This window comes from Giardia intestinalis, chromosome 3 (genome assembly GCF_000002435.2).
Source record: "Giardia intestinalis strain WB C6 chromosome 3, whole genome shotgun sequence".
Taxonomy (NCBI): domain Eukaryota; phylum Fornicata; order Diplomonadida; family Hexamitidae; genus Giardia; species Giardia duodenalis.
In genome coordinates this window covers 185,809-209,637 of record NC_051858.1, presented here as the reverse complement: position 1 = coordinate 209,637, position 23,829 = coordinate 185,809, and the positions used below count along the sequence as shown (strand labels likewise).

Below are 23,829 nucleotides of genomic sequence, written 5' to 3'. Positions count from 1 at the left end.
GAAATTATAGAAATATAACCATGACCGACTATTATGAGTCATCCGACATCACAAGAGTCGTGCGCATAGCCCATGGCACCAACCGCGGCCTGTTCTTTGGATTTGGGGCCATTGTCAAGTTTGGAGAAATCCTTGATGACCTGAAACCGTCCTGTGTTGGCTTTGTTAGCTCTCCGACAGCGTACCAGAAGTGTGGCCTTTGGGACACTATCACTAAAGCTCTTGCTGAGCGTGGGATAGAGTACCTGCACTACAACGGTATCAGCACCAACCCAACCGTGGAGCAAATTGACGAGGCTGTAGACCTCTTTCGAGCGAAGTATGGCCCGGGCTTTCTTGTGTGCGGAATTGGGGGCGGATCCCCATGCGATTCTGCGAAGGCGGTGTCTATTCTTCTTGAGTACTCTAATAACAAAGCTCGAGAGCTTTATAAGGGTGAGTTCGAGCCTAAGTGCCGCTCCAAGCTTGTTCTGGTCAACCTAACTCACGGAACTGGGACGGAGTGTGACCGTTACTCCGTGGCGTCCATCCTCACGGGAGAGCTTTATCCGATCAAGTCAGGGATCGGCTTTGAGTTCCTCTATCCCGATTACTCAATAGACGATATTAATGGCCTCTTTAGTCTTAGCCCTGACATGGTGCGCTTCACAACGATTGACGCCCTCAACCACGTGATGGAGGCATCCACAACCACGATAATGACCCCCTATGTATGCACTTTGACACGAGAAGCCGTTTACCTTATCGTTCGCTACTTACCTATAGCGTTAGCAGAACCAGACAATCTTCGCGCCCGCTATTGGCTCAGCTATGCTGCTGCAATTGCTGGTATGGCCATAGACGAAAGCGGCTGCCACCTGACGCACCTTATGGAGCACACCCTGTCTGCGTACAGGCCAAGGCTTGCACACGGTCGAGGTCTGGCACTCCTCCAGCCGGCGGTCCTCAAGCACATCTGGCCGAAGGTCTGTGGCTACCTGAACGACCTCTTTAGGCCGATCCTGGGGAACCTCAAAGGAACACCCGACGAAGCAGAGCAGGCCTTCAGGCGCATGCGTGCCTTCCACAACAAGGTCGGCTTTTCGGGGACGTTAACAGATGAAGGCTTTAATCTCGAAGACGTTGACACTCTCACAGACGCTACTCTTGCATACTACGGAGCCAAGGCCACTCTCTCAATAACTCCTGTTCCGACGTCGCGTTCCGACCTCCAACGCATCTTTGCTGAAAGCTTCTATAGGATGTAGTCAGCTGAGTAAGAAGTAAAACCTTGTTTGTGAGTGTTGTTTGCTTGCCGAATGGGGTGAATGTTCAAATCTGTAAAATTTGGAATTGCAGTAACAATATATTGGTATAACCTGTAAGTTGCTAAGAAGAAGGTCACGTTCTAGATGCCTCATAGCTCGCATAGGAACTGGACCTCTTGGGAACAAGGTAAAGAGAGAAACAAAGTATATGCCGAGTCTTAAGTAGAGGGTATTCAGGTCCGAGTCCTGCTTATGGAGGCGCTGTCGTCCTTGAGCAAGATAGTGGTGGCAGGTTTCAAAAAAATATCCACCATTAAAAGCTGCACTACAAAACAAAAAATAAGGTAGAAAAATCGATAGAATTGGCTTGTCCGTATGTCATCAACAACGACCGGCTCCTCTACTGTACGTGTCCGCGTGAAGCGCGTGTCTAACTACATCACTGGAAAGAGTCTCGGGGTAGGAACCTTTGGAGACGTAAGGCTCGCCACACACCTAATTACAGGTGAACGGGTCGCTTTGAAAGTGCTAGATAAAAGCCGAATTCAGTGCGAAGATGACTTCAAACGCATTGTGAGAGAGATCCAAGTCCTTAAGCTCCTAGATCACTCGAACATTGTTCGTCTTTTAGAAGTCATCGATACCCCTCGTCACATCTATCTGGTGACAGAATATGTTGACAACGGAGAGCTCTTTAATTATGTGGTCCAAAAGCAAAAGCTCTCCGAGGAAGAGGCTTGCAAGTACTTCCATCAGATTGTTTCTGCACTTTCCTATTGCCACTCTAGGAAGGTGTGCCACAGGGACATGAAACTAGAAAACGTGCTCCTTGATTCTTCATACAACATCAAGCTGATCGACTTCGGTCTGTCCAACATCCTTATGTCTGACGAAGCGAAATTCAAAACAGCTTGTGGCTCTCCATCTTACGCGTCCCCAGAGATGTTGAGTGGAAAGAAATATCACGGCCCGAGTATCGACGTCTGGGCCATTGGCATCATTCTATTTGCCATGATTTGTGGGCACCTTCCCTTCGACCACGACAACACAGAGACTCTCTACAAAAAGATCATCTCCGGGGTCTTTCATATCCCTGATCACGTGTCTCCAGAGGCCGCGGACCTCATTTCGAAGATCTTGGTCGTAGATCCAGATAAGAGGATCACGCTTGATGAGATCACAAAGCACCCGTGGTATATCCAGTGTTACACAGGACCTGAGGAGCCCAACCCTGAGCTGAAGATGAGCAAAGTGGTAGACTTTAGAATTATTTACACAATGGTCACAAAGATTTCCGATTGGAGCGCGACAAAAATCATACGATCTTTGAATAACAATAGACACAACCAGATGACTGCGACATACTTCCTACTATGCGAGCGCGACATCCAGGTCAACGGATACAAGTGGAATTTTGACGAGCAGCGAAAATATGCCGAAGCTCTCAACTTTGAATTAGAAGAAGACGGAAGGCTCATAAAGAAAAGCGACTCTGGGGCGAAGGTTGAAGATACAAACGCAGATGTGGCCGAGGCTATTGAGGACTCCCACAGTGATCCAAATCTTGAAAACATTCTTAAGATTCAACGGGAGGACACTCAAAGCGATAGGTCCCTTAATGACTTAGCTTCTGAGCAAGGATATGGCCCCGGTCGGAGCAGGTTGCAGAAGTAAATCATGGTGCGTTTCGCTTGTGCGATCCCCTGTGGCTTCAGGGTCCTCGGGTGGCGTATTGGTCTGAAGAGGTCTGGAAAAAGGTACAGCATAGCAGTGGAACCCACCGCCAGGGGAAGCTGCGACCTTGTAGGTTATTGGGTAAGCAGGGGTGGATACTGGTGTTGTGGGGTACCAAAAGCTTGGCTTAGGAAGCTCTCTAGAGCGACCCATAAGCGGTGCATGGCCAGAAATGGTATTCGCATGATGCCACACCAGTGAGTCATTGTGTTTGGTCCACTCAACTGGTTTTGATGTTAGAATAACACCAAAAGATTGAATGATAGCCAGAAATTGATCCTTAGGCCACATCACGCCATTCAGGTGCGTATCACATACCTCGCCGAGAGAAAATGAGGCCACCTTTGCTGCTAGAGTCTCCGGATCATCCTTTTTGAGATGCTTAATGAAGAGCCAAAGACAGAACAGGTACAGGGTTATGATGCGCTGTGCACTATCCGTAAGACAGAGAGGTCGAAGAATATAGGCGATAAGCTTCTGAAAGAGGGATCCGTCCAGCAATGTCGTCAGATCTACCTGTCTGTACTGAATTATGGTGGCTGGTGAAAACTTGCTTGCTACTCCATTTCCTAGAAACAACATACTCTCAATAATAGTGTTTGGTGGACAATACTCCTCGGTGACGACGCTGCTGAGTAGAGACAGCCGCTCTAGCCGCAAGTATACGTAAGGGGTCATTGGCAAAGTAAGCTCCGGGCTCAGTGCAGGGAAGATAATATCCAAGGCCAGGTTAAGCCATGCCGTAGGAGGATGCTTGTACATCTGCTGCAAAGATTGCTGTCCATAGAGATGAGATCGTGTAAGAGATGCCAGGGGAGGCCTATACGTCATACTCTTAGCAGAGCTGCTTAGATGACCGCGGCTATGCACACATGCCACAGTCGGATACGCCGCCAACAACTTTATAAGTGCCATAGACTCTTTCAATGGACTTGTGTCCATATAGCCTGTCCACAAGACAATGACAAGTCTACCAGGTATTCCTCGAGCTGAGCGCAACACTACTTCCACCAACTCAATTGATTGGCAGATGACAATGGTCACTGCAGATAGTGAAGATGCTTGGGAAGCGTCATGGCTGGTCTTAAACATTGTTGCTCGCGGAAACTCATCGCTATAGAATGGCTCCTCAAGAGCTGCTAGAGTATGGATCCACGACAGATCGTTTAGCTTCATCCTAGATTGTGTAGCTATAGATGACGCCGCCGTAATGGTGATAGGTCGTCTGGCCTGTAGTAGCTTTCCTGCCAGCGCGTTACAAGTAACTATGGGGTCTTCTGTAAAAAACAAGATAGGATTCCCGCCCTTGATAAAATGAGGTTGCTCTGAATTGAGAAAATCATAATCAGATTGTGATGGACTGCACTGTGGGCGAATAGTAGAGGTGAGTGAGGAAATGTTATCTATTAACCGTGTAGACACAGTGTTTTCTTCTGCGAGGATACTGAGGCAGGTAATTATGTTAGAGTGCAGGGCATGTGTTTTGGCCTGAGGCAGCAATGCATTAAGCTCCTTTGTCACAAGCTCGTCTAATTCCGATTCAGTTGCTTTGAAAATTGCTTCCCAAGTAGTAATAGTAGAGGGGATGGCAGTACGCGCTGATAGCTCTCCTATTACTATCAGTGCAAGAACAGTAATATAGTATTGTTGAACTGGCAGTGCTCGAGCAAGGAGAGGCAATAATGCATACAGTATGAACCTATAGAACGATCCAGCAAACACTGTATCTCTCATGACACCATCCATTGAGTCAATGATCTTCTGAAGATTCTCTGGGCTAAGCGTTGTCCAGAATGCGCTCAGGGCCGGATACCGAACACTCAATCTTGCCAAGTAGTTTGAAAATGCAAGTAATGTCTGGGTAGCTGTAGAAACAATCGAGTCAGAGCCACGTGTCCACGCATCTCGTTGCTTTATGAGTGCGAGCAGCTTCTTTTCAATAGAGTTTATGGACAGTATGTACTGCGTCTGTGTAGTGATCTGCTGATGTATAGTTGGGAGCATAGTTAGCACGGTGTTCTCATCGGAAGCGAGATGCATAGTTGTAAATTGCTTCATTCCCAGCTTAGATTGCTTTATTAAGCTCTCTTGTTCCAGCCTCAACGCAACCAGGTCAGTGAAGTAAGACTGGGAGAGAAACGAAACTATGATAGCTGATAAATTCTCTCGGTGCACAGCCATAGAGCTAGCAAGCGAGTGAGTTCGCGTAGCTGTCTTTGAGTCTAGAATGCACGTACTCAGGCTCTGTAAATTGCCTCCGGCAAAAGATGCCTGTGAGAAGAGAAATAAGTTAGGGAGGCTCAACCGCGTAGAGACGCTCCTAAACACTTCTGTGACCTCAGGGCCCCATGTTACAAAGAAGTGGTAGCTAGAGAGAGGAGAAGCAAACCTGTACTTGTTGAAGTTATGATCGACAGTATTGGCTATATTGCCATATCCTGCTACCAATTTCAAATCATATGTTAAAGCACCTAGCAAATCCAGAGCTTTCCAATTGATTGTCTCCACCTTCAAGAAGATCACACTGTGAGTATGAGCGGATAGAGTTTCCTGCAATGTATTGACAAACGATGTATAAAATTCTTCTGTGTCATCCACCAGCTTGTTCTCATTTTTCATGGATATTACTGTATATCCGGGTGAGCCAGAGACGGCCTCTGCAATTGCACTATGCAGAATATTTCCAGAAACGTATATTGGGGCCCGCGAAGGAAGCTGACAGAGGACAACGCAGCTTATGTATTCCAAGAGAGCAGTGTGACCTAAGGTAAGGCGATACTGGAGCGATGACTTAGTGAGGCACACCTCTCCGAAGACCTTAGTTACGACATTTAACAAGTGCTCCTTTTTAGTGATGTCTGTGCAGAGAAGTGGAAGGGTCTGCGCTGCGTTTGTTACATATGCACCAGTGGGCTGATAGGTGCGTGTACAGCGACAAAAGCAGCGACAGTTGTGACATGCATGACACGCAGCTCCATGATCAACGAGCTGACAGCCTACACAGAGCTGTGCATCTTTGGTCTTGCCAAAGGATGCATCCAACATAGCAGTGAACAGACCAAGGTGATGGAAGCCAAAGAGCGTGCATGCAGAGATCAGACTTCCGTACAAAGCAGCCAAATGTAGCATTCGTCGGCAGTGCAGCTCATCGTCGGTACGCCTGGAAATAAGTGCAAGGATATCTTCTTGGGGCACACGGATGTCATCTGTCTCTAGAAGTAGCTTCTTCTGGGTTTCTAAATTGGCTCGCTCCTTTCGATAGTTCTCCAAATTGACCCCTGCTATTTGTAGCTGAGCTTTTACTAGCTCCTCATCCACCCGTTTTAGAGCAAGCAAAATGGCAAGCTTATGATAGTTAGCATAGGCAGAATTGTTTGTCAGCATCGTATGTGGCATTAGCAAAGCTTTGTATTCAACAATAGCACTTCCAAGGCGGCACAGACAATCGCTCAGAGCAGACTTGGGAGACGGCTCTTCTTCTAGAAGGGTCAGTGCAGCAGGCGATAGAGGCGTATTAAGAATGTGGCTAATATCGAGTTCTGTTAACTTAATAGATAGCGCAGTATCTATGGACAGTGTTGATGCCTGGAGGAAGGTTCTTGATACGCCAAACAAGGATACTAAAAGCTCCACGGAGATGTCAGAGAGCAGGAGGTCAGGCGATGCTTCCAATGAGACATGGAATAGGCGATAGAGAAAGCTGATGGCCTCTTCTATCTTTATGCGACAAGGTTCCACCTTTAAGAACAGATCCTCTAATTGGGTGTCAAGGGTCAAACCGAGAGCTTCCTTTTCTGAGAGTAGCATATTCACCGTTGTTTGATATTCCACCTCTTGCTTTAGTAAGGTCGAAATAGATTCCTCTTGTGTCTGGATAAGGCTATCAACCTCCTCTACGCACTTGGCATGGGAAGCTGCAGCACTTTGGAGAGTGCCGATGTGGTGCTGCAAATTGGCCAATGTAACAGCACTATCTTGAATGGACAGATGCTCCTTGGAATAGTATAGCACTATGCTATTGCTGAGTGCATTAGCGAGTGAAGTCATTAGTTCTATCGACACATAGTGCTTCAGAACTGAGAACTCAGCAGTCGCTTGCGGCAACAGTTCGAGGATAACTTTAATGAGTGTGGAAGTGGCGGAATCACTGGTGGTATCTGAGTCCAAACCTTTCTCGAGTGATAAGTGTCGAGGAGAGTCGAACTGCGACTCTGAGTGATGATATGAGGACTCCTGAGCAGAGTCAGGATCTGTGGCTAGTGGTACAGGTTCCTTTGCTCCACGGATAAATTTGTCAGAGAGCAAAGTAGTCTGCTTAGAGGTTACGACAGGGTTCTCTTTTATGGCCCCAGTCGCAAGGATTCTATATATTAGGTTGCAATATAGTAATGTTCGCTTCGAGAGCTGCCGAAGTTCGGTATCAAGCTGTGCTGACCCAAAATCTTCGTTTGACAAATCCCTGGCAGAACTAAAGTTACTTAGTCCGGATTGCAGCCGAGTAGAATTGCCTGACAATAGCACGCGTGACTTCTGCACGCTCTCCAACTGAGACTTAACCGTTATCGCGGTGGATGGAATGGATTTGTTAGAAAGTGCATACCCGTTGCCAGCTGAGCCAAACACAGCCAACAGTATATTCTGGGGAAGAGTGTATTCTGAACTGAAGAGCCTCCACATGTATTTAAGAAGATAGGAGCACCGGAGCCTCATTGTTATAATGTAAGGATTTGTGCTATTCGTGGCTATCTCAGTAAACGTTAACAGATCGCCGGGAAGAAAACTCACCGGTTTCTCCTTTGAGGGAGTAGTCAGCAAGTGGATATCATTACCGAGCACAGGCGATGCTGCTTCATTAGAGTCAGTGTCATTGAGCTCCTCTCCAAATGTTTCCTCAGTATAGAAGTAATCTAAGTTAAAGGCCTCCGTAAACACTTGAAGATTTGTGGGCAATATGTGTGAATAGTCCTGCAGATTGAGTATAGTGGCAAGTGCGCGTAGACGCTGGAGCTCAGGGCTGAGGACCGCTTTAGAGTCCATAATGTTGAGATCATCAAAGATGAAAATACTCAGTCTAGTGGCAATAATACTATTAAGGAGGGGCAGTGTTGGCATTGAGACAGAGGTATTGGTTGTAAAATCAGATAGAACATCTGACAGCTCCGATGGCTGCCAAAGACTCTCTGAGGACGACATCTCACCAAGAGACGATAGCACGTCCAGTGTACTGGTTCCCAGAAGTAGAGATATTGGAGCGATAATTATTACCCTGTTGTACTCGGGCAGCATCGCCGGTTGAAACCCGGCATATGTGGCAAAGGTGTATAGAGATGCCTGAACATCATGGATGTTCGAGCATATAGTGGAGGACGGGGATGGTATGCTTATGAACCTGCCCACGGGAAACGGGATCGAGAGTTCAAACATGGAGGCAGAGTACTCATCGGCAGCGGCAGATGTGCCAAACAAATACCTACCAGCGTCTTTCTTTATATTATCTGGTGCTGTAGCCATACAACTCTCTCTTTGCTCGTCATAATATGAGACAGACGCTCGAAGAAGATACGTGTCTGTCCGGTCCTTCCGCGCATTTGTAGGCATGTAGATAGAAGGAGATAGACGGAGGATGCTTCCAACGGCAGCCCGGATACCCATCAGTATTCTTTCTCTAGATGAAAGCTGGCCAAGGGTCTGGTTTGCACCTATATCTGCAGAAGGATAGGCACCACAGATTCCTCCTAGGTCAACAACCACTGAGCTGATGGACGTCCGCTTTGAGCTCATTGGGACCTTGACTTCGGAGCAGGTTAGGCGTGAAACGGTGAAGACAAATTCGTCGTAAGATAAGTACGATGAAATGACAACGGAAATAGGCGTCCGAATGCCGCTCACATACGGCAAGGTGAATAGTTTTTCTAGCTTCGTGGATGGAAGGCGTCTGTGAAAGGCATCCTTCAAAAGCTTGTCCAAGATGATCAATGGACTTCTAAAAGAAGTATCTATAGAATCCAAGCTAAAGGATGGCAGTAAATTATTGCGGGTAGAAGGTGCAAGTAGGTTATCGTTTGAACTTGAAGATGTTGCCTGTCGCATTCGCATCAATACCTTGTCGCGTCTATCCACAGTTCCAGCATAATGGAACATAATCCTATTAAAAAGATTTCGCATATGGACTGCATTGATATGAATAGAAAGAATTTGTAATAGATAGTTTTTAGAAAAAACCGGACAAATGCTAGGCTCACTACTCAATGAGCTCGCAAGAATAGATGAGGACTCAACTGAGATAGAGGAAAGAGCTGGTATCAAGTTGGTCACCATGGTTTCTATTAACTGCTGAGGATTCGACCAGTTGCTGCTGGATGCAATCTGAAGCCCAAATTGCTGAAAGTAGACGAAGTCAAGTAGGCTGTCAACTGCTTCTGTGGTCCTTGTGGAAGTCTCTGGCGAGTTGATTGAGCGAGTGCCCTGACTAGTTAATACATTTGAATATAAATATAGAGAGTACAGTTGGGAGAATGCCCAAAGGATAGGCAAGAGAGAAGTGTAGGGTATTGATAAACATGCGAGGCGCTTACACAGATGCACAACGGCTGCAGGGTCAAGCAAGGCCCCTATTTCTGTTTGAAGGACATAGAGCAGAACTTGCTGTGTGGGGGTGAAAAGCGCTGCAGTACCGGTATCCCCTTCGGGACTAGAATAACAATCTGCTATGGCATGCGGACAATACAAATGGCTAAGCAAGTTCAAGGCGTTAACATTAGTTTTCGTTTGCCCTATGGCCAAGCAAATGTTAATTATGGGACAAACATTGACCATTTTGTATGTCATTACATGACCAAGTGAATCTGGCATTTGTATTAGTTGATGATATGCAAAAGAGGACAGAAAGCCCGATGCTAGGACTTCTGGACACTCCACTTCTATAATGATAATCGTTCGCACAAAGGCTATAGCAAGCCTCTCACTAGAGTCCTCTGTTAAACAAAACCAGGTGTGGTGGCGAGAGAGAAACACGCGGATATCTGACTCGTCACGCAAATATAACTTAGTAACACGATAGTACGAACGCAGTGAGAGAATATCTAAAGAAGAACTAGATGTCACCGAAGACGGCGACACGTACTCAGTGTGAACCATGGTGGAGCAGTCTTGCTTGATGAGAGGGTATGCATACTTTAGCACAACCGTGTTCTGAACTCCGAAGAGACTAGCTGCGAGACAAAAAGGCCTGCAGAAGTAAGCGGACGCAGCCAAGCAGTAAGCAAGGGAAAACCCTTTGTAGTCCTCTCTGCTGATGCCCTTGTGCTGATAGATAACAGCCCGATAAACCAGCAAGTCTGCCTCATGGTCTCCCGTGGGAACCTGGGCATCCGTGATATCTGCCAAGAAGTCACTAGGATAAGGTAGCGGAGTTAATTCAAACGTAACGTGGCGCAGAGGATCGAGGGCTTCAGGCTTGGAGTGCTTGTACGAGCCTACAATTGTGCGGACAGCAAGAATGGATTCATAAGAACTGCATGTGGCCTCTATGGATGCGGACAAGTCTGGAAACTGCGGAAGTAGATAAAGATATGGCGTTCGATATACGTGCGAATCTCCTGGCAAATTCAGCAAATCAATGATGCCTTTGAAATAATGATTTAGTATCTGAGTACATTCAAATAGTGGTTGATTGAACTCAGACGAAATTTTGTTCATTGCACATTCATATTGGGTTTTGCCCTTCTTCTCAAGGAGAACCAGTTGTATCATGTCGCAAAGGCACTTACTGTGATGCTTTGCTAGAGCAGTTGCCGGGTCATTGTTTAATTTAGACAGGAGTAACTCGCGGTTGAAGACATGATCAGTAGAACATAGCAAGAAGAGCTTGACAGCTGTGGTGGCAAAAGAGAAGAGAATAGCGATTATGTACGCAAGAGCTGTAGAAAACCTATCTGTTATCAATGTAATGATCATTAAAAAGTCCATGTTGCACTCAAAGCTGTAGTGAGGGTAGATGCACGCTCGTAGTGCTCCTAGCTTTGGCCTTGCAGTGAGCACGGAGTAGAGCTGTAACAAGTAAAGGTAGATCGTCAAAATTCCAGACAGAGTTTGAGTTGACAGAGTGGGGGTTAGTTTGTAAGCTTCAAGGGGGATGTATAGGATGGGAACAAACAATATCTTGAGGCACTCGGCCAAGTTAACCACAAAGATACGCTGCTCAAGAGTGAAGACGAAATTGGAGAGTGTCTCTTCGAACATAGTTGCAGACACGTTTGCTGCCTCCAGCTCCGCAAAGGCGCCCGTTGAAGCATTGTAGCTCTCTACTATATTGCTATAGGATAAGTTGCTCGCAAACTCGTAGAGCAGATGCGCATGGCTCAGCATGCCATGAAGACAAGGCCCATCCAACTCCTGAGCAAGCGGGCTCTCAGTGGTGATTCCCAGCTCTACATAGCGACCATAGATAGAGCGACAGTTTGTAAGGACAATCAGCTTGGTGGTGCTCTCTCTTTTGGCTGATAATATGCGCATGATGTGATAGTAGCGATCTGAGGTGACTGGGATGTGCTGCTCGGGAATCACTAATATGTAGATGCAGTGAGAGTCCAGAATAACCTCCCCGCTGTACAAAGTATGCAGCTCGCTAAGGTTTCGTATCACGTGGATTGCACTGATGATTGAAACGGTATCTAATCCATTGTAGATTTTGAAAATTTCTTCTTTAGTGTTCAAAGCAGTACCATGCCCAGTCCCAGACTTATTGAGAAGCGCTTTTAAGGAAAGGGTGTTGCTGGAGAGCTGGAAGTCCGTCAATATACGCACCAATGATAGAATAAGCAGTTCGGTGGTGTATGTGTCTGTCATCAGATCGAAGCCGTGTGTAAGAACGGGCTGGGCAGAAACCTTCTCAATGATAGACAGACATGAGGTACTACTAAAGTCTAGCTTGAAGTCTGTAATTCCCAAGTATAGGCCGTGTATAAGGTTGTCCACTCTGTTTAGAATACTGTAAGCTAGGGAGGCGAGAATCCCCCAACCTTTAGTATTCAGGGGTACGAGGCCACGACAATCTGTTGCATAAAACTGTTCATAGAACATCTCCACCCAGCGCGGGCAATGGATGCAGGGTAGACAAACTGAAGTTAATACTTCTAGTAGTATGGGGGCACTGCAATTAATGTGCGGGCCAGTAAGTTCTAGGTCTCGAGTGCTTGTATTGTCAATGACCGGTCCAATAATGGATATACTGGCCAATTTGTGAACTGCATTGCTACAGGGATTTGGAGATAGAAGATAAACGAACGCAGGCAGCCTCGGAGCAACTGCCAACAGCACCTTTGTGCCCCAAAACTCGATGCCCAGAAAGGTTCTTAAGGCTTCTAGAGCATTCTTGCCAGTAAAGCCCAGACCCAGCTCGGACTTTCCTATTACAGATGATATCGCTTCCAAGAGGGTCATTAGTCTATGATTAGTATGACACTGCAGCGAGAGAAGGCCGACCGCCATGCGATAGCTAGCTCGCGGCTCAGTGTCTGCGCCAGACGTACAAGAGGAGATGCGGGATATAAAGGACCCTATCGTGTCTAGTGAAACTTTAGGCATTGAAATATAGCCAGAAAGTAGCTTCGCAAGACACACAATAGGTTGCGGGAGAGAGACAATAGGTGGTGGCATACACCATTCAAACAAGTCAGAAGCCATCACTATGTAGTGGGAAGATATGGGAATTTGAGCTGCTCCAAGAGCACTGCGAAGCACAGGAGACAGCTCATAGACGACGGGCTCAGAAGCCGCCGCAATGAGTGACGGATCCCAGATAATTAGCCGGCCTGGAGCTTTAACTGTTGAAATAGTAGCAAAAAGAGATGCCAGCTCCTGCAGGGAGGCTGGTAAGTTGTTCTTGACAGGTTCTGAAGTTAGATCACGGATGACGACGAGCACTGGTGTAGCAAGGAGCTTTAAAACCTCCGAAGCAGAGAAGAATCTCGACGCTACAGATACAAAGATGACGCTGTATGCCATATGTAGTGGCAGTTTTACGTTGAGGAAGTTAAGTACCCTTGGGTCAGAGTAGCCCGTTGTTGTGGGAGTTACCAGAATGGCAAAGTGCTCTAGTAGTAACAACTCCGTTGCCTTGACAAAGGAAGTCAGGCCTCTAAATGACGGTGCAAAGTACGGAGCATCAACTTCAAGCGGGGCAGACCCAAGCCGCCCTATCAATCCCCCTTCTGAATAGACCTCGTTGTGAAAAGATGATATGGCCTCTATTTCTGATTGACAAAACGTATACATTGACTGATCAACCTTAGGAGAAGATTGAGCACTGATTGTCCTAAGGTGCTGTCCAAGAGAATCCTCATACTTTTCAATCTCTTTAGTCGGACATGTGATTAGGGAAGAATATGTATTCATAAAATCGGGGCAGACGGAGATAGTCTGTTCAATGCTGATGTCACCAGTGTCTGGGTTCCTGTTCACGCAGCCACGCACTGTCGAAAGTAAAGTGTCCATCTCATCAAGAACATCCAAGATATGCTGCGAGCGCGCGTCACTGAAGCAGGGTAACAGAATGGACGCCTCCAGCATGCTATTTGAAAAGCCGAATAGGCTTGTTATTTGTCCAATGGTCAAAAACCTATCCACTGTCATTGCTCTGGAAACCGTATCACCGGCCCCAGGACTCGTTGACGTGGCACATGTCTGATCGACGCTTCCACTCAATTGTCGGTCAGCCCTACAAAGATCAGCGTTATAACGCATCTGCGAATGTGCAGTATGCTCAAGCCGGTGATCGAGCTTGTTTCGCAAGTTGGTAAGTGCCTCTTCAGCATCCACCCCTGGGTCTAGTGCGTCGTCGTCCTCGTCACTAGAGGAAAGCGCGCAAAGAGAGTCTACATCCGCGGAGTGCATTGCTGGATGGTATGACGAATCAGAGGTCCTAGCGGCATACAGCTCACCAAGTTTAAGGGGATCACCGGTATAGATAGTAAGGGGTTCGGCCCGCAAGTCGTGTAACCGTGAAAGACGATGCATAGCACGTTCCAGTATGAGGTCCGTGTAGCTCTTATCAAAGGTAAGAACCTTATACTTTCTATGATCGATGACAAGTTGGCGAAGAGAGCCCACAAGATTGCCCAGATTGTCAAGTGTCTCGAGACTATCCTTGTGTTGGTAGATGGCGCCCTCTTGAATATTGAGCATTAGCTTTCTGATGGCATGAATCGTGATTCGGAGAGGTAGTCCTCGCACAAAGTACGAAAGTTCGTTACGGTAGGGGCTGTCTGGAGCTGAGCACAGCAGCTCTGTTTGTAGGAGGTTAGCAAACTGTGTTGTGTAAAGACCGAATGATAAGGATAGGCAATGGTTGATGAATGCAATTGTTGTAGTAGTGAACAAAAGGTGTAAGTATTGGAAGCACAACGGTGTGGCTAACGGGATGTATTCCAGCGCTTCTCGCTCAGTAAGAACGCGCTGCACAGGATCTATTAGGAGAGAGTAAGAAACAGTGTCTTTTGTGAATAACAGTTGGTCACTGGAGCTCTGCGGGATGGAGTATGTTTTGGTCCAGCGTTGAGCATATCGAGAACGCTGCAGGATGCCGTCGATATAGTAAACATACACTCCAGTTGGATACAGAAGCTTAAACGCAACAAATTCGTATCCTGTATATCCACAGCATGCGAGTACCGTCGATATGGCATCAATGATGCGTTGCGGCAGAGGGATTAGTATGAAGGGAAGAGGATCCTGATGCTTGGAGGTTAATTCGGGGACCTTGAGAGCAAGCTTAGGACGGCAAACTGGAGAGTAGTAGGACTCGTATAAGGTAGCCTCTACTATTGCGGAGAACAAGAGTCTATACCCAGATAAGTGCGTGCGAAGAGGATTCAGAAGTTGGCTGCTACAAACGTGAGCATTTGTTTTGATAGCGGCTGTCTGCGTGTTGAAGATGTCTGAGCATAGAGTCCACAGGCCCTGGCGCGACGTTTTCCGAAGAGCTAACTGGTTAAAGCTCAAGTTAGCATTAAATCGGGACACAGATGCATATTTCAAGGCCATGATTAGGTCACTCACTACTTGACCAAAGGTCTCTGGAGGGGAAGGGAACTCTATGAACGGCTTATAACAGAATATGTTACACGCGCTCTTTTTCAAGCCTTCTGGAGCAATCCTAATAGCTAGCGAAGATTCTGATTCAAAGGATGCTGAGGCAGAGTGATTAATGCTAAGACACAAATTGAGAGCAGATAGCTCTCGAAACGCACACGACTGGAGCAGGATAAGCTGTACTATAACGTTGATATTATAGAGATGTGACACAGCTGGCTCCATCCAGAGCTGCTGTTCATAAAGCCCACGCATAACGGTGAATTGAAAGTGTTTGAGTCGCGTGATAAATGGGTTACTGTATGGAAATATATATCCAGAGATGAAAGGCGAAAGATTACCAGCATTGGGGACAGCGAGTTGTTTGGGCCGAAGCTTAGCACCCTGGTGCAACTTACGTATGCGAAGAAGATCCCTGAGGTTACGGGAGTGTAAGCAAATGGTATTGTCAGTTGTGTATAGATCGTCAAAGGTATCCGGAGTAGACACTTGAAAGACATATCTTGCCGCAGAACTATGCTCATATGCGTCCCTGTAAAAGCTTGAGCAGCTCACGACATCTGCAAGATTATTCCAGAACGCCTCGAGTCTGTTTTGAAGAACGTGTTCCACCCTAGAGCTACTGTCCATGGATCTCAAGTCTGCTAGTGCAAATCCCAGGGCTTCGACAACAGATGCCCACTCTATCTGTGCTGCCGTGTCACTCTTCTGCTCTAAGGCATTGTGAAGACATGCAGCAATTGGCCCGCGGGCGAGATCAGCCAGATATTCATCTATTTCAGGCTTACATACATTGTAACAAGAAATAGGCTTGCTAAAGAGTGTTCCCGTGGTTGTGTTATAATAGGAAATGATTGACGAGGAGCTGAGCCACTCTAGATCAAACAGGCTGTCAGTGTGGTAGGAAGTGAAGGATGTGAGAAGATCCGCCTGATAATGGTGCATCGACTGCATAAGCATACGCTCAGATCCACCCACCATGAGATACCGCAGTTTCCGCAGCGAGCGGATAGCAGGAGTCATCTTCAGGATCCGCAGAGGGGGTAAATGTAAATCGTGCATGAGAGACTTAGCTACAATTGACTTATAGCTATAGTACCCAGCACAGTTAACCGTGGTAATGAATTTTCCTATGCCAGAACGACCGTTAACCTTGCTTATATGCACAACTGGACGCATGGGAGGAAGAAGGCATGAGCTGGCGTCCGGTGTTTTAGAAAATTCGGTGGACAAAAAGTCCGGCTCTGCAAGAAGAGAAAAGTCACTTCTGGAATCACAAAAGACAGGTAATAAAAAGGAATCCAAGAGAATGGACTCGTGCGTACTCAAAACACTTAATGCAATCTCATGATGCTGAAGCTGAATTAGTTTATCAATTCGGGTTTTAATGCAGTATGTGTTCATCGCAAAATGCAGCTTGTTGGCATACTCAATGAAGGTGTCCACAGCTTTTCTTGCTATGACATCATCTGTTAATTGATACTGGGCCTTAGAGAGCAGGTCTTTAACGTATAGAGATATGGTTAGAGGCTCTCTACTATCTATACCCAGGTATTCGTCGAAGGAAATGTCACCCTTATTGTACGGCTGGAACGTGTCGTACGCAGTTACATCATATCCAAAGCCTACTTGCGTATTATCCAGAGCAGCCTTTATGATGAAAAGGACGATGAATTGTTGCCGGTATTTGCTTAACGTTTCAAAGATCATACGGGCAATGGAGGATATAGCAATTTCGTCGCCGACAGACGCAAGAAACGAAAGAGCGACATCTATAGCGTGAATTATAGCAATCTTGATGTCCTGGATGGAGATTGCATTGATAGATTGAGAGAACCAATCTTCAATCTGAGTGCTTAGGTCGTCACTTAAGAGAATCAGCTTGCAAGTGAGAGATACCAGGGGCAACAGTGATCGCAATCTAGTCTCGATGGTTACATCGGGCAAGTATGGGGATTCGCTTATTATGAGCTTTATGTTCTCTGGTTTGATAGGAAGAGGCTCTCCTCGCGTCAGCAACCTGGAGTAATATGCTAGCTTCGCCTTTCTTATCTCAGCGAGCTTCTCCTCACTCGTGTCGGACTCAACCTTTATCCCTATCTTCGTCATGTCGTTGCTATCTCCAAAGAGCACATAGTCTATCTTGTCAACACGTGCAAATTCACCGTTCTTTTCTAGCCATGTAAATAGCTCTGCCGGGCTTAGATCTTTATAGTCTGGGGAGTTGTAGAAGCCCAAGATTTCACAATTTGATTTGTTGGTTATCTGTAGCAGCTCGATCAAGCGCTTAATTAAGTCCTCCATCTCAAGAAACACGGTTGAAATATGAATAGGGTGGATTGTCTGAGGTCTCTCGAAAAACTGAAAGGAGCTAGTGGTACGGTAATCGATTTTGTTCTGCTGCAAAATGAGGCGAGAGTCCTGAATACTCTTCTTTGAAAGGAAGGGGAGCCCAGATTGTGCCCATATGCTAGCGTAAAGAAGCTGTTGAAACGATGCCCCGGTGCACGCTTGTGTAGAATCTATCCCAAAGGGCAGCGATAGATTCCTGCATATGCTATTGGCGAAGCGTCGCCTGAAGTCAGAGACGTTTCTGTTGCAGTTTAATTTGTCGTGTGCCGTGAGTGAGAGCATCTCAACGATTCGTGGGAAAATGGATTCAGAGGCAGAATAGACCCAGCTCTCAATCTGACTAATTACACCTCTGGCTATGTGATGCACAGTGTGCAGAGAGCTGCCTATCTTGGGGAGTAATCCTTGATTGGCAAAGAGCATCCTAGACACCTGGATGCGATATCGAAGCAAATTTGCATAGACTGAGCTTATTTTCGTTCCGTACGCGACCTCTGAGAGATGATTCTCCACACCTTGCATGGTACTGAGGTATTCACCCCAGACAGGAATGTTGTGCATGAATGTCCTAAAGAGGCTAAAGGACATCCCTATCTCCTCCAGAGTAGAAAACTTGGCGGAGCCAAAGGAGAGCTGCATTGCCTGTACACATGTCTGGGCAACCCGTGAGGCTAAGTATATATAATCATCGATACGCGACGCTGCTAACAAGAAAATGTTCTCGTAAATATGCCGTAGCCGAACAAGTACTTGCTTAAGGTCTAGTTTGAGCGTTCCGAAAAAGCACTCTGTGGGCATAACGGTTAAGCACCAGAAGCCATCGTATAAATGATATGCAGCTAGAAGTGCTCTGGAAACGTAGCTCGACTTATTTGTTAGTGACATTATCTGGGACAAAAGAATTTCTGGAGGAGCTGAGCCAGTGACATAATCAGCCGTGAATGCTGTTAGAAGGACATCAGACCGCAAGAACTGGGACAGAAGCTCAGCTTCATAAACGAACGGAAGCTCTCTGTCTATAAAGGTGTCACCGAATATACTGTTTGGCTCAGTCGTACTGTCACCACATGAGGGCCTTCTTGGGGGAAGCGAAGGCGCTCCGTGGTCGTGGGCATGCTCTGATAATAGCCTTTGCTCTTGTAAAGCCTCCTTCCCAGAGGCCTTCGTCTTTTCCTCACAGTGCCTGTCTTTGAATGTTGCATGGAGCGACATGCGCGCTGCTTTATAGTACTCCTTTATGCGAGTTTGCGTTTTGTTCAGTAAGCTCTGCACCTGCCAATTTCTTTCAATTATGAAGCTGGGAACCAGTTCTTGCGCGTTCAACAGCCGCTCTGCAAATTTGAGACTCTCTTTAGCATATCGCATCAAGAAAGCAAGAACCATATCTAAGTAGTTTTTGAGATTGAGTGCTGCATGCTTGGTGAGATTTGCTAGTCTATAGAGGATGGTTGGTGGCTCATAGTGCAAGCGGTTACACTTTCTTGCCTCCATGTAGGTTCCAATCCGACCATGGGTGTCAAAGAACGATGCGACCTGCTGTGAATATGTAGTATTTCTAGTTTTGATATTAAAAGAGATGTTGGCGACGGTAGTAAGGTCTGATTTCCCCGTCATGTCCATAAAGGGGACGTCTCCTTCTGGAACGACTTGGGACGTGCGAATGGGCACAGTGGGTGGGCTGGCATTGCGAGTTCTGTACTGTGTGAGCTTGCTACGTGCACGCCGTCGAGATTCTCCCGGACTTTCCTGCGACGAGTAACCAAAGTTGATGCTTCTTCCGCTAGCGCGAACGGCAGCTCGTGAGGAAACCTGATGGCTTGTGCTCCTAAGCAACGTACGCCGTAATATGTCCTTCTTAGCGTTTGTCTTCTTCATGGACCGACGACTGATACCGGCAAGCAACGATGAGTTGTTGCCTAGGGTCACCATGAGATCAGATCCGCTCCGTATAGGTAGACTATTGTCTGTAGTGATGACTTCGTGGATAACCCTTTGGAGGGGCTCGTCGTTTCCCAACCGGGCAATAGCCTCAAACGTAAAGTTGTTCATATTATCGGTTGTAGTAGGTATATTGTACTTGGCACCAAAGGGGCGTGTGGCAGGATCCTTGCTTGATGATCCTGGTTCTGGAAATAGGTTGTCAGCAAAAACTGGACACGAGGAATAAAAATCCACAAGGTCGTAGACAAACATAGGTAAACTGGAGAAAATATCATTTGGAGACGGCGTGAAGAGTAGATTAGTCAAAAGCCCGCGTTGATTTCTAACGGCAGAGAGTACGCATTCGGTATTGGCAAATAAAGAGATAATTTCCTTCATCCGTGACTCAGCCAACGAGAACTGAACTTCCTCTTCTTTGTTTAGGTACCTAATGTCTGTTATAATTCTCTCAGAGAAGTACCACTGAGTAGGTTGAGAGTAGATAAAGTCATGCATCTCTGTGATGTTCTGGATTCGCTGGACAGAAATGGTGAGGACATCTGCAGACGTGAAGAGGTAAGCATCACCTGTGGTTGTTTCAGGAACATCTTGCACAACTGCCGTGGGATGTGTTGAACAGATAGTAGAGTGAGCGTTAGCTCCACGTGCGTCAAGTACCATTGCTTGAGGTGCTTTGCCATTGGTTCTATTTATATCACTGATAAGACTGATATTTTTCATCATTGCGTCTGCAAGTGTTCTATTCAATTGAATGGCCAGTGGGGAGTTCTGCGTGAAGTCAGCTGTACAGTTAGGAGCCACAAATCCGCCAAGAGAGCTCATAGATAGGCTGTCAAGCTTCTCAACGTCAGTGTAAAGCTTTGCGTACCCCATTGTGATGTTCAGATCGTGCGCCTTTTTAAGAATGCCCATGTACTCGTCATTAAACCGCGAAGTATTTAGAACGTGGCTAAACGAGGTTAGGGCCTTGGATTGAGCAATGTAGCGCATGTCCCGGTCAGCTCCATGAAAGAGGAGGAGGATAAAGACGGACCATTGGGGGTAAATGTCCTCCATTACGTAGGTGTATAGTAGTTTAAAGAGAAGAATCTCAAATTTCTTCTGTACCTTACGAAGTAGGAGCCTATTTTCTTCAAGAGCTTGGCACTGAAATTCAAACGCAATATCTGCAGCGAGAGAGTCCCGTGAAATCCCCGTTAAGTTGCAGTATGCTTTCACCTTCCTGGTCATCTGCTCAAAGGCAAGGTCCGAAAAGTTTAGCATGAGGGACTCTTGAATAAATGGAAAGAGGACTTCATAAAGCAAGATAAAACAGTTAGCCAGATAAACGCTGAGTTTCTCCATGAAGTTCGTCTCGCCTGGAGCAGGAAACTTGAAGATCTTCTCGTATATTTCCTCAGCTTGCGTGCGCCCTCCAGGCTTATAGCTGAAGTCTTTGGTCATCAGGGCGGACGCGGTCTTAGCAGCCTCTTCAGCGTCTCGGCGTGCCAGTTCTTCTTTGCGTCGGAAGATATCTTGCTCACGGTTGCTTTGAATCTGCCAGTATCTACGCTGAATCCATTCGTAGGCATTCTTGGGTTTGTAGGCAGCGTTGAGAATCGGTAGGTCTGCCCCACTTGTTAGTTCTTGATTGACTGGTCTTTTGAGAACAGGATTTAGTGTTTGATTGGTGGCCTGGACGTTAACATCACGGTCCTCGGGGTCCTCTCTTGGTCTTTTCTGATGGCCGTTATCTGCTCGCACAGAGCTTTCTGATGCATAGGAAATTTTATCGGGGCTGGCCCCGCCGGGGAGCGTCTGTAGTGCATTCTGCAGATTGACCCTTCCAGTACTTGGTCTAGAGAGAAGAGCTTTAGTGTCCTTGTCTATGTCTGTCTGGAAAACCATATTCGCAAAGAGATAATCACTTATTTTCGGGATGAATGTGTCCTGAAGATGTGTAAGCAGCTCTGGGGTGAGTATAAGGTATTGCAGATGCTCCTGCACCGTGGACATGAGATCACTGAACACACGCTTGTACTCAGATGCCCCCCAAAATATCTTGTTCTCCATCAAGGCCGTACGAGCATTTTCAAAGGCTTCCCGGCGATGAGGACAGAAGCTAGGATACTTGTACTTCTGATAGTTCTTGTAGCTGGAATGCTTGAGTCGGAGGAGTTGCCGTGCACACCAGTACAGTTCGTGGCTTGGGTCTCTATCTGCTTGCTCAATAATTTCAGTGGCAAAATCGGTCCTCAGCGCATGATCGATGTAGCTTTTGTACAGGTTATCGAGAGCATCAAAGCCATCAAACTGAGCTGTACGCTTAAGCGCAGGATTAACAAGACTTTCTAGCTTGACACGACTAGTATTAATGGCACTCAAGCATAGCTCGACTGCGGCAGAACGCACCTGCTTGTGCCCCGCTATCATGTTCTCAAAATGATCATATACGCGTTCCCGCCTTTGGCGAAGCTGCATTAAAGTTAATACGTACTCTTCCGATGCCTCATCCTCCAGCGCAGATGCAGCACAGAAAGTGGCTCTTTTAGCAACGGATTTGTCCTCTTTTTGGTCTTCCTTGTAAATGGACGGCAGGATGGGGAGAGGAGGGGCCGTGACCACTGTTGTGAATCCGCAAACAGACTTGCTACGTATATCTTGAAGCTGCTCTGATTTGTCTTTAATGGCCTGGAGTGTGGATATGAATAAATTATAGTCTCGTTCGCGATTTTTCACACGCAGTCGACGCTCCTCGATCTCAGCTACGCAATCGATGCAGTAGTCTTCACTCAAGCGCGTTTTGAGATTATAGAAGAGAGTGTGCCCAATGTATGCAGTGGAAAGAAAGTCCAAGTACGGTCTATTAGCAGTGCTCTTTTCTTCGACAAGCTGGTTTAGCCTTTTAAGCGCCGCCTCAAAGCTCTCCTTCATCCGTTGATAGATGTGTATCCTGGAGAACTTCTGAAGGAATTGCTCGTTGATGTCGCGCACAATCACTTGATTGTTGCGGTCGATATACTGAAAGGCTACCTTTTCTGATGACTCGTGTGCGTGTGCGTGTGCGTATGCGTATGCGCTGTTTGTTGTGTTTATTATTGGTGCACATTCTGTGTGGGCCAACTTTGGTGGGGATGCTATTGCCACGGCCTCCTTGTCTCGTCTTTCTAGGATATCGAGGGTGCTTAGGATGTCGAAGCTTTCGCTGACAAGTCTGCTTGAGTCATCAGCTGGTATCTGATCTTTTTTGCGATCACTAGTTGCAGGCACAAGTGCACTTGTGATATTAGTCTGATTTGCTGTGGATGATAGAAGGACAGATGCGTGGTATCCTTTGGTAGCTCCATACTGTCTGTTTTGCAGTTGGGAAGATGATATTTCCGTTTCTGAGGCTTCCAAATAACCCCTGAGATTGCTCTTGTAACTGTGAGGCTCTCCCGTGGGAAGAGATATTAAAGGTGTGTCTTCCTTAAGGAATTGCCGGAACTGAAACTCATGTGGCTTAGAACGCTGTAGTTCATCTCTAGGGTTAGACGTGATGGTAAAGACTGATAGATCGGAGGTATCTTCTGGATTAACGCCAGTAGCTCTTGTGGCAGTTACCTCCAAATCTTTTAACTGCATGTCCATTGTCTCATCGGTGCCCGATAGGTCCAGGGTACTTGGATACGTGTGCTCTGGGAAGTGTTGGGATTCCACTGCAGTTCTAGAAGCAGCCAGCACGGCTTCACGGTCTCGTTTTCTAGATTCCAAAAACGCTGATACGGCTTTGTCGTTACGAATATGGTAAACCCCAGTAGGAGACCTGAAGAAAGTTTTGTCTTCTGACCGAAAGGATAGCTTAAAAAGCTCCATCAAGTCATCTCCTGTGAGACAATCTAATGAAATCCCTGAACTTTCCACTGTGCCTTCCATATCTGTGTCCAGAGTCAAGGGGGTTTGCTTCACTTGAAGACCCTCAATAATAATATTATGTATTTTTGCCTGCCGAAACATCTCGAGCTGTGGAAACAGAACGCGAAACGCATCGTTGGAAACTCCAACAATGTCTACTTCGTGCCACTGATCAGCATGCTCGGTAATTCCGGGCTTCATATATCCCTTCCCAGAACATACCTCCAGGTTTTGCTCCAGTATCTGTTCTAAAACGAAGTTTGCTCTCACCTCCTTTGGATCCACCGTTGCACTCGGGGCCAGGTTCATCAGCTCGGCCATGGTCTCCAGATCTCGCACATTACTAGTGCGAACCTTTTCCTGGTTAATAAAGCTATCAAGATCCAGCTTCTTGGGAAGAGAGGCTGGCGCGACTTTTAAATAACGTGTATTAGCGGCTAGGTATGATGAGATTGACTTTGATCTGATGGGAGAAGAAACCCTTTTGAAAGTGGACGTTCCATCTTGCCCCTTGGTAAGGTGAGAGAAAGCTTTTGGAACAAGAAGAGACGCCATACACCCAGTCTTTAGGTCTTAGCTCTGGCCTAAAAAC

At 46.6% G+C, this 23,829-nt stretch overlaps 3 protein-coding genes across 3 annotated transcripts; 2 read left to right on the top strand and 1 right to left on the bottom strand.

Moving 5' to 3' along the window:
- Positions 1–20: 20 nt before the first annotated feature.
- Positions 21–1,247, top strand: GL50803_003861 (Alcohol dehydrogenase 3; the record flags this gene model as incomplete). The annotated part of the gene is made up of 1 exon (XM_001706880.1): positions 21–1,247. The coding sequence occupies one exon, from the start codon at positions 21–23 to the stop codon at positions 1,245–1,247; it is 1,227 nt and encodes a 408-aa protein (XP_001706932.1).
- Positions 1,248–1,622: 375 nt separating this feature from the next.
- Positions 1,623–2,921, top strand: GL50803_0016034 (Kinase, CAMK CAMKL; the record flags this gene model as incomplete). Its single annotated transcript, XM_001706881.1, has 1 exon — positions 1,623–2,921. One exon carries the CDS (start codon positions 1,623–1,625, stop codon positions 2,919–2,921), a length of 1,299 nt encoding a protein of 432 aa, XP_001706933.1.
- GL50803_0030233 (uncharacterized protein) lies at positions 2,871–23,792 on the bottom strand (the record flags this gene model as incomplete). The annotated part of the gene is made up of 1 exon (XM_001706882.1): positions 2,871–23,792. One exon carries the CDS (start codon positions 23,790–23,792, stop codon positions 2,871–2,873), a length of 20,922 nt encoding a protein of 6,973 aa, XP_001706934.1.
- Between the last annotated feature and the right edge of the window lie 37 nt (positions 23,793–23,829).